The sequence below is a fragment of the Cololabis saira genome, chromosome 21 (assembly GCF_033807715.1).
Source record: "Cololabis saira isolate AMF1-May2022 chromosome 21, fColSai1.1, whole genome shotgun sequence".
NCBI lineage: Eukaryota > Metazoa > Chordata > Actinopteri > Beloniformes > Belonidae > Cololabis > Cololabis saira.
The window spans coordinates 17,647,605-17,664,919 of record NC_084607.1 but is presented as its reverse complement, the minus strand read 5'-3'; the positions used below and the strand labels follow the sequence as shown (position 1 = coordinate 17,664,919).

Genomic DNA, 17,315 nt, shown 5'->3' with positions numbered 1-17,315 from the left:
AAGAACTGACTGGTTTAAAGGATGAAAGCACACTGGATGGATGTGTAATAATAAAGTCTATGGACAGACACATAATGAACAGTAAAGCCTTTATTTTTTTTGTCTTTCCATAGTTCAAGTCTGTCAGTCCCACCCAGTGAAAAGGTGGGAAATAGAGTGAAGGAGTAAGAGGTAGAGCAAGTGTTCCATTCTTATTGTGATCAGCGTAAAAACTCACTTTTACACACAAAGGGAATGGCCATTAAAAGAAGGCCTACTGAAATAAGAAAAAATTAAAATAAGAAAATAACAGCAGCTTCTCCGTGGTGTTGCTAGCTTTCCCTTATTATTCACAATCATAAATACTCCTGACTCACTGACATTTTGATAAAAAGTAGCACTACTGTGTAAACCAGAGCCGATGAGTGCCAGCCACGAACAGCTGCTGGCACTCATCGGCTCCATCATCATCATCATCAGTCTCTGAACACTTGATGTGCAGACGCTGCCACATGACACTCTGCATGTCAAAGGGGTTCTGCATAGTATGGTCTGAAAGAAGAGACAATCGCTGCCTGACATGGACTGAAAACTGAAAAGCAGATCTTGATCCAGCACTCAAGAAGAGCAGGACCTGAGGGGAAAAGGGGGAGGGGGGGAGAAAGAAAAAGAGGGACGGGTGGGGGGAGCGGAGGTGGTGTCTGGGTATACTGTATAGGAGAGCACAGAAACCTGAGTGGTGGAGCCCATCAGCATAGCTGGCCCTGTGAGTACTGTTTATGTGTATGTGTCACACTACTTTAAACTAATATTAACCCTCTGCCATTCAGCTAATCTGGGACAGGTTGGGACAGTGCCATATTCCATTAAAAAAAAAAAGATAATATTTACATCTTCAACACATAAATTATTTCCCTATCATACTGTCACTTTAAGGCATATTAAGGTCTCTAAAATAAGCAAATGAAAAGAAACTCAAACTGTAAGTGCCTCTTCCAAAAAGACTATGCTGATTTCAGATATGAGAAGATGGGCAAAAGGTGGGAGGAAAAGTTTAAATGTCTCTGAAATAACAATCGAAATTCAAACCAGAACAAGTCCAAAAGATGAAACACACAATTAATGCAATAATTCATGAGAAAATTTTGCAAAATGGCACATAGAAATAGATAAAGCTGTTAGCTTGATTAGGCAAACCTTAATATTTCCAGGTAGAAACAGTCACAACACTGGAGCTGACTCTTTATATAATACCCCACCCCCACCCCAAAACACCCCCCAAAAAATCAAGTGGTCACTGTTAGAATGATGCCGCTGACCGCAGGTGATACGGGATGCCTTAAAATCCTGCTTCACACCAACAATAGCTTTAAGAATGACCTCTCCTGCCCAGGAAGTCTTATGTTTCGTCTCAGCTCCGGAGCTTCCCAGCGGCTGGTCTGCGACTACCACAGCCCCCGTACTGACCAATCATATCCAGGCAGAAGCAGGTCAAACCTGATGCAAGGCTCCTGTACAGTAAAATTCACTCTTGCCTGCAAAATACAGTATCAAAACTCTGTATAATGAGAAAAACATAAAAACAGATATGCAAATATAGCTTTCAATACACAACAACATACACATTAACTGTTGGTTTTGCAGATGAATTTCAAAGTATGCAAACAATATGTGTCACAAACAAATATTTGCTAGCTCCGTCCATTATGAAGAGAGAGAACAACAAAAAAGAAAGGGGTTGGAGGAAAAAAAAATAAAAGATACGGGAGTTAAATGTTTGCACAGGAAGCTTGGATGAGTGAATGAAATCTCTCTTGTGGACCGCGTGAGTTCATATGACCACCACTCTCCCACTTCCAGTGCTGCTGGGCTGTTGTCAGTCTTTGGGTCATCCCCCTGTTGTGTCTGGGTGCATGAAAGTCTGTCATTCCAGTGAGTTTAAAAGAAAAAAAAAAAAAAAAACAACAAAAAAAACCAAACAGTAGGGCCATTGGTTTGTTTGCGTCCTGCCTATGCTGACGAGCTGGAGCTTGGAGGGAGACCATCAGGCATCCAGGATGACCTTGACAAAACTGGCCACGTCTGTCTCTTTGGAGTCATGCAGGGTGAAGAATTGATGTTTCTGAATGACAATAAGAGTTAAGAACAATTAAAGAAAATGCTTTTGTGTGAGAAAGTCTGATATAAATCATGCATGTGTTAACATTTACATGGGAAATATACTGTGCAGGTCATAGTATGGTTAGTTTAATGGTGAAATCCTACCCTCTTGTGGAGAAAAAAGAAATTGCAGCAAAGGTGTAAATAAACTACAGGGCCCGATTTACTAAGATCCTAAATAAAGAGTACTAAATTGCGTGTGCACTGAAAAAGTTTGCACGTGCTGTTGTTGTGTGTTCTGCGGGTGATCAACTAAGAATGCTCGCGCAATTGATAACAGGTGCAAACAGCAGTATTTAAATGAGGTGTTGCGTGTCTGTTTGCGCCATGGAGAGTCTGGATGGAAAGCAGGATCGCAAGCGCAAAATGAAATTTGACGCGGTGGAGTTAGAAATATTAGTGGAAGAGGCAAATAAACACATTCATGAACTACAGCAAAGAAATTTAAACATTACCAAAAGTGTTGTGCCGTATTCAGCACCCCTGCCGTGAAAAGCACCCCCTCGTCGACATATATTACCCACAGATCTCTTATTCACGAGTAAATGTCAAAAAGGACTAAATGCTCATGTTTAATTTACCCCAAATGACAACGTACACACAATGACAAAAATGATATTCTCATTCCGTGTCACGTTCTGTTTAGCGTCCAGTTTTGTGTTAATGATTCATGTTTAAATGCGCTCATGGATTCCACAATAGTCATACTTTCCCACAATCACAGTCACAGATAACAAAAATCGGGTAAATGGTTATTGATGTCATTAATTAATAGGCTGCTTACTGTGTTGTCTTCCATAATATTTGTAAATATATATAATATAAACTCCTAAGTACGTGTATGTGTGAATGTGTATGAGGGGGTGCTTTTCACAGCAGGGGTGCTGAATACGGCACAACACCACAATAACAGCAGCCATCGGTGCGTAATGCTGGGCAGATTAGCACCTTCCTTTCGACGTATTAAATACAGACGCAATCACAATCCCCGCAATTACTTTCAGGCTTGGTAAATCTCATTGTGTGTGGTAAATTAACCTATTTGCATTTTCCCCTCCCAGTATTTAGCGCATTCTGGCGGGTACGCCCGATATTGATTATTCATCAGGGCAAAAGTACTACGGTAAATGGATTGCGTGTGCTATTTTGCTCATTTGAGAGGCGCAGTCCTCTTTGCACGCTGTTAGTAGATCAGCTTGCACATTGGTTTGCGGGTGATGTCAAGTTTGCACACGTTTTTACACACGCAAACCTTTAGTAAATCAGGCCCTTAATGTATTCTAAGCCCCACTAGCAACTTTATTCTGCCACCCTGGGCTGTTTAAATTGTTCCTGTTCCTCCCGTGTTTTTCTGCCTATGTACAACCAGGTAGTTGATTCTTTTTTTTTCTTTTAATCCTGTTTATCCAGTAGTAACTTAAAGGGGACCTATTATGAAAAACACGTTTTTTCTTGCTTTAACATATATATAAAGTGGTCTCCCCTCAGCCTGCCAACTCAGAGAAGGAGGAAAGCAACCAAATTCTGCAGTGTCTGTACAGCCGCCTGGATGAGCCGTCCAGTGTGATGTGGATCTACGAGCCGTTCAGATTCTGCTCCTGTCGTTACGTAACGACGGGAGCGATTTACATAGGTTGGCCTCCGATCCGTGAAACCACACCCACAACTAACTCTGGCCGGAACAACAACAACAACCCTGCCGGCAGGAGCTTCCACCATTTTTCCATAGCAGTGTATCGCGTCATTCAGGCAGCCAATCAGCACAGAGCCTCATTATCATAGCCGCCCTGCTCACTCAGAATCCCGCATAGATAAGGAGGTTAGAGACTGAGATGCTGTAGACATGGCTCAGAGGCTGAATTTCTAATTTATTTAGCAAAAAAAATCAAAAGCTTGTTTTTAAAGACATTCAAGGCCTGTTTAAAATAGGTATTAGATGCCATAATAGGTCTCCTTTAATGTAGTAGCCAGTGTCTATAAACATTAGCGATTTGTTGCTGACCGGACGTAAAGCAGAGGAAAAGGGCCGCCTCTGCATTGCTGAAAGCCGTAATGCTTTGTGGAAGCAAACACTGGAAAGGGAATATTGCCAATGCACAACTGGAGAGTGGAGGTGGAATAAAGAAGGAAACACCAGTGTCTCTTTACCGGATGTCCACTGTGTGCAAGTGGCTGAGAAAGCAATAAAATGTTAAGTCAACTCACCATTAATTCTGTATAAGCTGGTCTTTCATTTGGCTTCTTTCTTAAGCTGTATTCCAAAAAAAAAAACAACAAAAATAGTAAATGCAAAAGCACAAAAAGCCATGTTGCAGTGCAAAATGCGTATTTCTCCTCTTTCAAAGAACAGTGAGCAAACACTGACCCCTGCTGGGCCTAGATGACATGTCTTTTTGTCTTAAACCTGAGCATCAACATGAGTCATAGTATTTCCAGCTCGTATGATGCTCACCACTGGGATATGAAGTCTACAAAGTCTGGGGAGAAACGATCTGCAGGCAGCTGTGGAGATGGCTCATCCACCACCTGTTTGAGCTGTTGGAACGGGGTCCCCCATGTGTCATAGGGGAATTTCAAAATGGCCAGCTCGATCTATAAAGAAGGGGGTGACAGAAATGACAGAAATTCTGTCAGTTAACAAACCATGTACAAATATATTAACTGAAAACAGAATCCTTATAACACGGCATCCACGTGGCAGTTATTCAAATTGCCAAAGGTCATCATGACTTAGCATTATTCAAGGATATATAACAAAACTATGTCTTAAGCTGACTGGAACTACACACTCTGAGATGCATTTTACAACCAAAAATGTAAATAAAAAACATATCACGTCAATACTGTCGTGAAACACTTCCTATTAATCAAGAAACCGTGACGTATTGTTTAGAGTACGATTCAATTCAGCAAAACTGTGAGAACACATGACAGCATTTGTTACCCAGCAGAACAAAAACATGCTTGTAAACTTTATCAACATCTTTATCTTCTTTTAAACTTATGATGCATCACTGGTAAAAAGACGTCAGTAACAGAGGATTTACGTAGTTATTCATAATTCCTCGAAAATCTTATGTACCATAAATAGCACTGACTTCGTTCAGCATTGTTCAGTGAGTAGAAGAAAAATTAACTAAATGTTGCAATGTAATCTCACTCACCATAGTGATGCCCAGACTCCATATGTCTGACTTGACACTGTAGCCTTTCTGGTTGAGGTCGGGGTTGATTCGCTCAGGCTGAAAGATACATTAGCACCATGAGTGGCAGAAAAACTGTATGAGGATTCTTCTGCACTCTATTCTTAAAGACATCTCTCTACAATCTAATACAAGACAGAAATCTGAATCATTTGATTGAAAATCATGGAGAGACGTGGACTAATGGTATTTTTGTGAATAGGGGTGGGCAAAAATATCGATATGGCAATATATCGCGATACTTTTCCAGCCGATTCAATATCGATATTCAAAATTTGAATATCGATTTTTATTTTATTTTTTTAAATATTTTTTATCCCCGATTTTTTTCCCATTATATCACCCAGTGCTCCTACCTAAGTGACAGTCCTGGGCATTGCCACTCTCTACCAACCCCTGCAGGGCCCTGCACTGAGCTCCGGTTTTATTTCACGTTTTATTTCATTTTATTATTTATTTTTTATACAACACAATTGCCTGTCCTTAAAAAATGAAAAATAATGGACAGAGGTTTATTTATTTATGGATTTATATCTATACTGACTGATCACTGTGCCTGTCCTTGGTTTTAGTACCCATCTTTCTTGTGTTTATTATCATTTGCCACAAAATTAAAGAAACCTCATACTAAATTTAATGTTAATTTCATATGTGTAATGCATTTTTAAATTTTTCGGTGAACTATGTAGAATATAATAATCGGGATATCGCATAATCGGGATATCGCAATGTGTATTGTATCGTGGCTCAAGTATCGTGATGCGTATCGTATCGTGAGGTCCTTCCCAATACCCACCCCTATTTGTGAATATATATATTCAGACAAAATGATTGAAAGCTTAAAGGCCAATTTACATGTTTAGGGTATAGTCTGGGGCCCCGGGGATATTTTGGTTCAGATTCTCGCAAATTCGCCAAATTTGGCACAGATGTTGTCCATACCATACTTAATCATTTTAAGATGGGTGCCAAGATTGGCGCCCCATGGTGCTGCCATATTGCGCAATCCAATATGGCTGCCACCCCCCAAAAAACGGAAAGGCCTAGAATCATAAATTATACCACTTTTTATGTGTTTTCTGGATCGTAGAATCTGATTCTGGTGTTATTTCAATGATTTGAGGTCAATATTACCGCTCAAGGTCAATTTTACTCATCAAAGTTGGTATATAAAGGCAATATAGGGGTAAAATCCAGTATTTTTGGTGTGCCATGCTAGATGCTACGCCCAAAACATCTTTTTTTTTTTTTTTTTTTTCATTATAAGCTATACTTGTGTGTATGTATCAATGTTTCACAACTCAAAACAGTAGATTATTGTTTATAATAAACAAACGAATAACAAACAATTTTCAATTAAAATGTATATGTGCCAACAGAAAAAGACAAACAAAACGTGTTTAGGGACACAGCCTTTTTTTTTCTTCTTTTTTTTCCCACAAGTCCACAAGCACAACTTCAACTTTAACTAAACAACTGACAGTAGGGGACAATGTAATCAAAATAGTTATTCCGTAAAACTTCAAAATGTCATTCACATTCTTTATTGTGTCTCCATTCCTTGCAAAGCGGGGAGTTAATGGCTGTCATCTTCGTTATTAAGGCACCCACCTTCGCATTTGCAGAGGATTGTGCATCGGACACCGATACGATTGCATTTGCACCTTCCCATGCATCCCTTGAGGCAGCCACAGCGTACAAGAAGGTCACATGCTGCTGATGCATCATTAAGAGTGGTCCACAGTGGTTGCCATGTGCCAGTGCCATCTTTGTTCCAGCCCCACTCACTGAATTCAGGAATTTCCTGCTGGACCGAGGTTGCCTGATTCCAGTAGAAACTTGCCTGCAGTAGCGCTCGCTTGACATGCTGGAACAATGCAGCTTGGGTAGGTGGGAGGTTTTCCAGTGATCTACTTCCAGTGGTGAAGAGGCGATGTCTGGCCTCATTGACACCAGCTGCACCACACCCCTTGCTGTACATGAGGACGACGAAACGCTCAATGTTCTGCATATGCACAGACTCAAGACTGAAGAGGTCAGGGGTGTGTGAGAGAGCAACTAGTGTGTTGGTGAGGTCTGGTATGCTTCTCCAGGCTGCCCAAGCTGTCTTCTTGCCACATCCAAGAAACTGGGAAGTTGTGTCACATCCTGTTAAGCTGTGAAAGAGGGGTAGTGCCAAGGACTTTGATGGACCGAGATCAGAGTAGATGGTATGGACTGGTATGTCACAATATTTTCGACCAGTACCAAAACCCACCCAGAGCTCTGTTAGGCCAAGGGTCTCGAAAAACCGGATTGCCAAAATGACAACATCGCCTTCTACGGTGCGAACATAGGCTGTTGTATGACCCTGAGGATCTGCATCTGGAGGTGTCTGCCTCAGAATGGTTGCACTTCTGAAGTTTTGTGACATCACAAGGCATGTTGGAGAGCACAGTCTCAAAGCGGGTAGTCAGAAGGAGCTTTCCACGCATGTCATTCTTTGAGATCTGTGTGCTGATGAATGAGAAGAGCTCCTTTTTGTTGTCCTCGTTTTTTTAGGAAGCCACTGTTCCATTCATGCTTAGGGATTGGAGTGCTACCATCACCTACTTTTGTCCGTGAACCATTCCCACGTCGTTTCTGTGTCAGATATTTTAGGTTATTTTCCTCTGAGTAGTTGTCCCATACAGCATCAATGCGTTGGGTACTAGTTGTCATTTTGGCCTCCAGGAATGGCATAATGTTGAGCAAGACATACTCGCTGAATGTCTTTGCTGTTGTGGGGCGCACCATGTGGATGACTGCTGCCATATCCAACACCACAACGGTAACTTGTTTGGCAGAAGCTGCACGACCTGTGCTAGCATTGAGGCATTGAAGAATGTCGGACTTTGTCTCTGACAAGTTTGAAAATAGGTTAAATGGCAAATTTTTAAGATTTTTTTAATGACCCCAAAATGACCTTTATGTTAACTTTGAGTATTGCTTATAATGAGAAGAAAAAAAAAACTTTTGGGGGTAGAAGCTGGCATGGCGACCCAAAAATACTGGATTTTACCCCGATATTATCTTTATATACTAACTTTGATGAGTAACCTTGACCTTGAGGGGTAATCTTGACCTCAAATCATTGAAATAACACCAGAATCAGATTCTACGATCCAGAAAACCCATAAAAATTGGTATCATTTATGATTCTAGGCCTTTCCGTTTTTTGGGGGTGGCAGCCATATTGGATTGCGAAATATGGCAGCACCATGGGGCGCCAATCTTGGCACCCATCTTAAAATGATTAAGTATGGTATGGACAACATCTGTGCCAAATTTGGCGAATTTGCGAGAATCTGAACCAAACGGTCCTTATTTTGCCCCGGGGCCCCCGACTAGTAGAGCTCCCCCTTACACTGCTACATGGCGTGCACTCACCGCCATGTAGGGCTTACAGCCTGCATCCATCGTTTTGGCCACTGAGTCCACCAGATGGCCACTGATGCCAAAGTCACACATCTTCACTTGGCCCTGAGTGTTGATCAGCACATTGGAGGGCTTCACATCTGGAGACAGATGGGAATATGAAACAGAGAAAATATAGCAGTCAAACACAGATTAAAGCAACGATGGCAAATTAAAACAAATATCCACTGTGAAGATTGTTTGATCTTCTGATTACCTCTGTGTATCACTGACAGGTTGTTGTGCAGATGCTCTAATGCCTTGACAATCTGTGGAGTAAACAGACGAGTAAACTGAGAAAGAAAGTTAAAGTCTTCCGTGGGTTTTCAATGATTGCAATCAATGTTTGCACTTAAAAAAAAAAAATGCAGATTGAAAATACTTTCTGTTAGAAAGCAAGCATTGTCTCTATAACTTTATATTCTATTGCAAAATAATAGGAGACGGAACATACGGCTACTGTAATCTTGCCCAAAATGTCCTCAGGAATGTTTTTGCCTTTTTCTATAACCTTCTTATAGAACTTATCCAAAGATGTGTCCATCAGTTCCATACAGATCCAAACATCACCCTGAAAAAAATAAATAAAAAAAGGAAGATGATCAGAAAAAGAGGGACAAGGCAATAATAAATGTAAGAGACTTACAATCTAGTCGCACCTCTCTAAAAAGGGCACCATAGAATGTCACAGTAAAGAAACAGTCCACGGTCCTCATGGAAATGTCCAGGTCCATCAGAAGCCTCTTCTGCTCCAGAGTGTTGACTGTGGCACGAATCCTCTGGAAGACACAAAACACCATACAGCAGATACATATGCAGGTAATGGTGCACTTCCAAAAGTGGAACCTCAAGTAATCAGAGTATCCACTTCCCAGCTCACCTTGACAGCCATTATGACACCAGTAGGCACATGTTTCATCTTATCCACCACTCCATACGCTCCCCTCCCCAGCTCTTCAATCTGCTCCAAGTCATCTGCCTTCACCACGAAGTTCTGCACAAGGAGACAGAATTTACACCAAGGTATTTTTCTCCAGCAGAGCAGAAAATGAGCAGATGGCTTCTGAGAAAATGCAGCATTACCTGATCTCCAATTGTCACACAAGCTTTAGAGTCAAGATCGCGAGGGGGTCTGCAGGCAGAAAGCAACATTTAAAAATGAGCAAAAACAGCTGTGTAATAAGTTAGGAAAAATAGTTATTTATGATTACATACAAGTGCCCACTGTGGTCTTCAGAAGGGTCATATGACGGGTCATATTGTTTGGCTGGATGCGTTCATTGACTGCTCGATAACTAATTTTCCCAATACAGATTCTTCAATTAATATAAGATATGTAAAATGTAAACTAGTGAGCAGGGCCGGTCCAGGAATTTTGGTGGCCCAAAAGAAGATTTTGTTTGTGGCCTAAAAAGCACTCCAATTGCAAACATAAAATCACACAGACTGCTGGCAACTGGAGGGACAGACACATATAATAGAGATGGACAAATTAATTATGAATAAATCTCTTTATTTATTTGGGGAAAAAAAATAAATTGATTAACTTTCATAACGAAAGGTTGCAGTATCTTTATGCGTTTGATAAATTGAGCTGATCCCCAGCTGGGACCCTTGTGATCATGATCCTTAGCAGTTGTGGCACTGACTACATAACTGCATAGAGCGTTTAGGCCAGGGGCCTGTACTACGAAGCAAGTTCAACATATCCAGGATATCTTTTCCTTATCCAGATTCACTAAGCGGGACAATTGCAATCACGCTAAGCGGTCACACGACGGCGGTTATCAACTCGGTATATCAACCCAGGTTTCTCCAACCTGGATATGAGCGCGTGCACATAAAAGGGGCCGTGTTTTCAGCGCATGACCAATCGCAAGCATGGAGAAGTCCGCTGTCAGAGCCGCTTATTTCAGTAGCGAAGAGCAAACAATAATTTTACGGAAATATGATGAGTATAGGCATATAATACAGGCAAAAAGCAACACAGTTGCAGCTGCAAAATGCAGGAAAGACAGCTGGCAAAAGATCGCTGACTGTATAAATGCGTAAATTCATAGGGATATAAACATATATTTGAATATTCTGGGAATCTTAATCTTAAACTGTAAACCATGATCAGCAATATTAAAATAATAAAAGGCTTGCAATATTTCAGTTGATTTGTAATGAATCCAGAATGTATGACATTTTTTTTGTTTTTGTGTTTGCATTACAGAAAATCACAATATTCTAATTTTCTGAGACAGTCTGTATATATTGGTTCTATAACTATTGTTGTTGACCGATAACTTGTGCTGATGCTGTACCAAAGAATTGGGTTTTTTTATTTATTTTATTTAATTTTTTATTTTTTCAGGAGGGGGGTATTTAGTATTTTAAAGTGACTTCTCAGAATGTTCGAGGGACGAAATTGAAAATCCCTTTTTTGCTATCCCCTTACAAATGCATCTTCTTTTTCATTTCTTCTTGATTTATTTATTTAATTGGTATTAGTTTTGGATTGACTGTACATCGGATTTTGGGTGATGATTTGTTTTATTTATTCATTGATTGATTTATTTTTTATTTTCTCCTCCACCTCTTTTTTCTTTTTTTCCTTTTTTTTGGATCGTTCATACAGGTACTCATCAGGGAAAGCAAAGGGGTTTTCGTGGTCCCTGAATACGCGTTCTCTTCGGAGGGATCCTCTCACGATCCGCGCACCAAGCTCATGGATCTATTATATAACAAGCTCCACTGGATTCTCTTCGAAAGGGCATGTCATTTTCCAAGAGAGCTGATTGGTCAGTGGGCGGTGCTTTTATACCCGGCGATCTGTATCTCGAACATAACCTGCTCCGGAGCAGGTTAGCTGTTCAGCATAAGTTACCATGGCGATGTGCCCCGCTAAGAAGTGAACCACCGTCGTAGTCCTGAAAACCCAGGGTTAAACCTGAAGTTACCTCGCTAACCCCAAATCCCGCTTCGTAGTACAGGCCCCAGGAGTCAGCCCTGTTGGAGAGATCAAGCCTTGGGCCAAAACTCAGCCATAGCAATGTTCATGTGGATTGGCGTCATTTTTTCTATTGTGTGCACTGCTATGAAAAACAGTTTGACACACATAAAAGGCACCATAATGGATTATTATCTAGGACTACACTGTTGTTTCAGAAACATGGACAGCGAGACAGGCCAGCACAATTTTTCTACAATAAATATTTCCTATGATTGAGAGATGGTGTGCTGATGTCAATATGGGCTTGTGGATCATCTTTTTTCCAAACCCAATCCACCTGCAGTTATATGCTTTGAAGCTTCCTCCATCCAGGCTCTTTCCTTCAGCTCCCCTACACCAGTTTCTGTCCCCTCTAAACATGCCTGACTTAATAGCTGCACTAATCATGTATAAAGCTAAAAACTATCTTCTTCCAAGTTTAATTCAAAAATTATTTCATGACAGGGAAGGTTGTAAAAGGTATGACTTAAGAGGAAAACTTAAATTGCAACAACAAAGTGTAAGTTCAACTCTTAAAAGTATGTGTTTCTGTTGGAGGGGTTATTCTGTGGAACAGCTTAGAAGATGGAATTAAACTTAGTCAAAGTGTCAGTCAATTTAAAAGCAAGTACAGAAAAGCAGTCTTTGAAATGTATAAAAGGGAAGTGGAGATAAACTGATGTAAAGAAATGAAATGATTGAGGGGAAGAGGGGCTTAAGGGAGTAACTTTGTGTTATGGTTGTCTTTGTTATATGTGTGTTGGCGGGGGATGGAAATTAATAAGCTTTGCTTCTGCCATCCCCTTTTCAAACAGTGTTTGTTTTGTTTTGTTATAGTGTCTGTTGTTGGTATTGTTGTTTGTTCTGTTCAATGGTGTCCTGTAACTTTCTGTTCTTGTTTTGTAGTACGAGAGTTGTGGTTTTGTTGGTTTGAAATAAATAAAATGATTGATGAATAGCACTGTACCTTAACTTCAGGTTTTGCCTTCCCATGGCATAAGTGATGGTGTTGTAAATATATTTGTTAACATTTTGCAACACTGTGACTTGTTTTCTTCCTTTTCTGCTCAATCCTTACAGTTCAGATTTTTAATACATTTACATTTTGCAATCCCCATCTGCCCTGATACCTTACTTCACACATATGCATTGAAAGATCCACTCCAGAGGGTGAAGTGAAATGATGGCAGCACTTCCTGTACCTACCCCCTAGTATGGTGGTCTTTCGCATAATCAAGCTAGTCCTAACCTCTTAATAAAGAGGTATGAGTAAAAGCCACTGAGAAAGCCTTTTATTCTTTTTCTATTTTTATATTCTAGTGTCTTAATATGAGGTGGTATGAATTTATATACAATTTGTTGTTCAGGTGATTCCCAGTGGTGGCATTCTTACTGTCACAGGTACAACCTCAAACAAGAATGAGCCTTACGCTGTAGCTTCTGGTGGAGGAGGTGAGAATACTTCTTTGGGCAGCTTCGGCCCAGAGCTCTTCTTCTTCCCTTGGAGGTGAAAAAATAAAACAGAAATAAATATGACAATGATATGTGATACAGATCCACGATTAATAATAAAGTAGTGTTTTCCAGCTCCCTTAAGCAAGTTTATGCCATTCAACAAAAACCTGATCACTGTACTTCTCTTCCACTACTGTCATTTAGCAGATGCTTTTATCCAAAGTGATTTACATCTGAGATAACAATAGGAAGAAATCACATATGAGGTATCAGCATACAGCTTCTACAGACTCTTGCAAGCAGTATGATATTACTTGTATTTAAAAAATCAGATTTCGGCACAAAAGATACTTAAAGTTCAAATCAAGAGCACTTGGTTGAACTACATGAGCTATAATCCACATGTGCTTCTTGGTATCACATTTAACTCTGTTTACTTAAGAGTTCTCCAAAAGTCACAATCAACATGCAGTTGTCACTGACAAGAATGTCAGCAGATGACCTGTTATCTAACTGGAAATAAGGTGTGTCCAAAGCTAAAGCCCTGCTATTGAGAGAAGGTGGACTAAATGACTAATCAACTTTGGTATGATGACTCAAATCAAGTGGGGGTGGGAGAAGAAAAAGGATATCATGCCTTTCTTCCTCATCATTGCTAAGGCATGTGCCATCCTGGTCTTATTCGCAATTCTTTTTTGAACCTTTTTTAAAGTCAGCTTAAGTTTTAATATCTTGAGTTACACGCTCTGAAACTGTGCAGCTCTGGGATCTTTCCGAGTTAAATCAGTGACAGCAGTCCATTCATAAACAGTTTACCAGCAGCCTCTGGGACTTCCCAAAAGCCGCTGTGAGGCTCTGCCCTGATGACAAAAACTCTGAGCAGCAACACAGGAAAAATAGCTCAGCTTTTCGTGACAGTGAAACTCATGTTCAGCATGTTTGCTCTTGTTGCAAGGCCAAGAGGAAAAACAGAACACTTCACAAGAACATTATCTGTGTGAGCTACGACTGCTGGGCCAAAATTTCACCCACCAGCATATGATGAAAAACAGTTCAGACTCAGCTGGTTGGTTTGATCAAGTCGAGCAAATTCCTTACCGCCAAAAAAATGTGGGGATTTGAATTGTCCCTATGGGATTTCACTTGCTAATATGCAAATCATAGCACTCAATCATAGAGGAAGTGCGACTGGGCAAACCCCGTCCTTTTCTCAATAAAACTGAAGGGGAAGTGAACTTTTACAAAGATTTTAGATATTACAGCCCACCAATGAAATTTACACATCCGTTTTGTGCTGCAAGCTTGTAAAAAATAAGCCCATGGTGTCTGCATAGAGTAAGGCAGTTTCATGTGGCAGAGAGAGATTGAGTGTGGTTTAATCACACTCACACAGTCAAAAATAGATTTTGCATTTCCTCTGTACGCGATGAAACAAGGAGCACTCAGTGGCTCCTGACAACCTGACAAATAAGAGACTTTTGCTCATGCAACAAAATTAGGGTAGCATGGAAAAACCGGCTGTGCAGTACTTAAGCATTTTACTGTACATGCCAGAGCTGTTTTTAACCATCTGGGGGTTTAACAATGTTTTTTTTTCATGCAGAAAAACCAACTAAGTTAAAGTATTTAGATAAACTATCAATGGTATTGAAAGTCTATCTCCTCTCAGGTAGCAGTCCCAACGCCTGCCATGTGGAGAGATCCTGTGGCCAAGGTCGTGTACTGCGCTATGACTCATAGCTAGTCAGACTGGATATATATCCTCTGAAAACACAACAACTGTCAGGACCCTTTGGGAAATATGACGTCGCTTCATTTGGCCCACTCGCTGTGGCTGTTGGGGCAAACAGAGGCCGGCTTCACTGAAACTTTCTGCTGCAAGATCTGCCTGGCCTCCAAACTGAGCCTCATAGGACACAATAGTTCCATGACATCAGCCACAGCTGCAGCCAACGGTTTATCAAAGCAGAACAGGAAAAATGCATGACAGCAGATAACCATTTTCTCAACAAAAAAAAACAAAAAAAATGATCAGAGAAGTGAGAATATCTTCCGGAAATGGGGATCCATTAGTGCATGAATTCTTTGAATTTGTGTCGGTGTGATATAACAGACATTTTAATCCCTAAAAAGAGAATACAGTATCATTTATTAACCATGCAGGAAATGCATTAAAAAAATCCCAGCAGTCCAGCAATGCATACACACTGTGAACACTGTGCATGTGATTGGAGTGTCAATAGCTGTGTGGCGAGTCAGCATCAGGAAGGACCAACTTTAGAGAAGGTCCATACACAGGCAACGGTGACTCATGTGCAGATTATCTTCTACGACGCCATCAGTCCTGTTGGGGAAAACCCAATCTCTAAACATGCCATGGGCAATGCCGTGAGAGAGAGCAGCATAGTAAATGCACTCAAACTTGCTGGGCTTTTCTGCCACCAGCAGCAGCAACAGCAGCAACAGCAAAGCCGTGCAGCAGTGAGAGTGCCTGTTTGCGGCCAGTGAACTGTCAACAAAGGGAGACTGCGTTTGGTGTCGGTGCTGCAAGTCAAAACACGCCATGTAGGCTAAAGGCTGTGATTGCCTGAGCAGCGCCCAGCCAATCTAAACAGCTCTCTCAAAACAGCGTGTACCCTCGACCATGGTAACGCTAGTATGATTGTGTAACAGCACATGCGGTGAACTTGAAATGTAAATTGACATCATCATCATCATCATCATCATCATACTGTGTGGGTGACGCAGAGGAAGAACCTTAACTTTTCCAAGCTTTGTCATTTTGTCTTCAAATGTACAGCAAATGTAACAAGCACAGGCTTTTTTTAAGTGACAGAAGGCCGTGTGTGTGTGTGTGTGTGTGTGTGTGTGTGTGTGTGTGTGTGTGTGTGTGTGTGTGTGTGTGTTTGTGATAAGTGTCGTAGTCCCTTGTTATCTGTTGAACATTAAGTAAAGATAATCGGGGGTTTCAGCCATGGAGGAAAAAAAAAAGGGTTGCATTTTCTTGGACGTCTGGGGCTAATAACTGTGTGCAAAAAAAAAAAAAAAAACTGCAAAAGCACGCAAACACCTGTGGTTCCAACAGACTTTTACTGCACACAGCTAGAGAGAAAGTACAACTTTCCAAACAAGGGCCGTCAGGGGTGAAAATTGCAGCTTGGCACACATCTTTTATTGTCCTGAAACCGGTGCTAGCTAACCCCAACTTGGTGGTGGCAGAGACGCGTAGTCTTCAGTTAACTAAGTCATATCCACCACCAGAAAGCACAACAATGAGTGCGCATGAGCGAAATATTGACATTCAAGGCCATCTGGGTAGTTTTTGTACGAGTAAAATTGCAGGGAAGTTATGCTGGCTCGCTCCGTTTCCCTCTTTCATACAAGCAGGTTTCCACCTGGCAAGGTTACGTTCCCTTTAGGAAGCTACTAAACTAATCCCCCTCTAGTATAACTTCTGTATTTCAAATATGTACACACTTGGAAATTAAACACTGAAAAGAGAAACTTACCTCCTTTGGATAGAGACATTTCCCCTTTGCTTTGATGAGGGGGAAGGGAAGCACAAAGACTTTTGCCTTTTTTTTTTCCTACTCCCTCCCTCCCCGCATCTACTCTCACACCCGCTCAGGATCGCTGCAAGATCTAGCGGCGATTACGCACCGGCGCTCAGCACTCATGCACGCTTAGCTGCACCAAAATGAAGCCCGCAAGCACGAAAAGCGAGTGGGAGATAGATGCACGATTTCAAATAAAAACTGAACAGTTGATGTTAGTTTGCTAACAAAAATCCGCACTGGGGTGGCCAAAGTCTGACAGCTGAAGGAGCTAGCGACGTGATGACGTAGTTCCGGCCTCGCGCTAAGCCTCCTGGGATATGAAGTTTAAAAGATCCATATGAACAAAGAAGCACCACCAATACATACTATAAATCAATACTATATATTTATAAACAAGAAAAATAGGGGAAAAAAAATGGTTGTGCCGTCCACACCGGTCCCGCCCTGGCACCCCCTATCCCTTTTTACTCTAATTTCTTCCTGCATTAATTTAAAAAAAAAAATGCATATATGTTATTTTATTTAGAGCAGTCATTACCATGTCCAACT

General features: G+C 41.0%; 1 protein-coding gene across 1 annotated transcript; it reads right to left on the bottom strand.

The window, feature by feature from the left end:
* Nucleotides 1–75: 75 nt before the first annotated feature.
* On the bottom strand, nucleotides 76–17,033 carry LOC133421715 (dual specificity mitogen-activated protein kinase kinase 6-like). The gene is made up of 12 exons (XM_061711448.1): nucleotides 16,719–17,033; nucleotides 13,185–13,254; nucleotides 9,861–9,909; nucleotides 9,658–9,771; nucleotides 9,437–9,556; nucleotides 9,232–9,348; nucleotides 8,995–9,046; nucleotides 8,751–8,878; nucleotides 5,304–5,381; nucleotides 4,592–4,731; nucleotides 4,345–4,390; nucleotides 76–2,101 (listed from the first exon to the last, which is right to left on the bottom strand). Exons 1-12 carry the CDS (start codon nucleotides 16,735–16,737, stop codon nucleotides 2,024–2,026), a joined length of 1,011 nt encoding a protein of 336 aa, XP_061567432.1. The 5' UTR covers nucleotides 16,738–17,033; the 3' UTR covers nucleotides 76–2,023.
* Nucleotides 17,034–17,315: the final 282 nt, after the last annotated feature.

Bases quoted from the DNA above. Each gene is read 5' to 3' on its own strand.
- LOC133421715 (XM_061711448.1), bottom strand. The intron at 4,732-5,303 runs GTGAGTGAGATT...CCTTCTTTATAG, and splicing joins GGAGTCTGGGCATCACTATG to ATCGAGCTGGCCATTTTGAA. The intron at 4,391-4,591 runs GTGAGCATCATA...TTTGGAATACAG, and splicing joins GTAGACTTCATATCCCAGTG to CTTAAGAAAGAAGCCAAATG.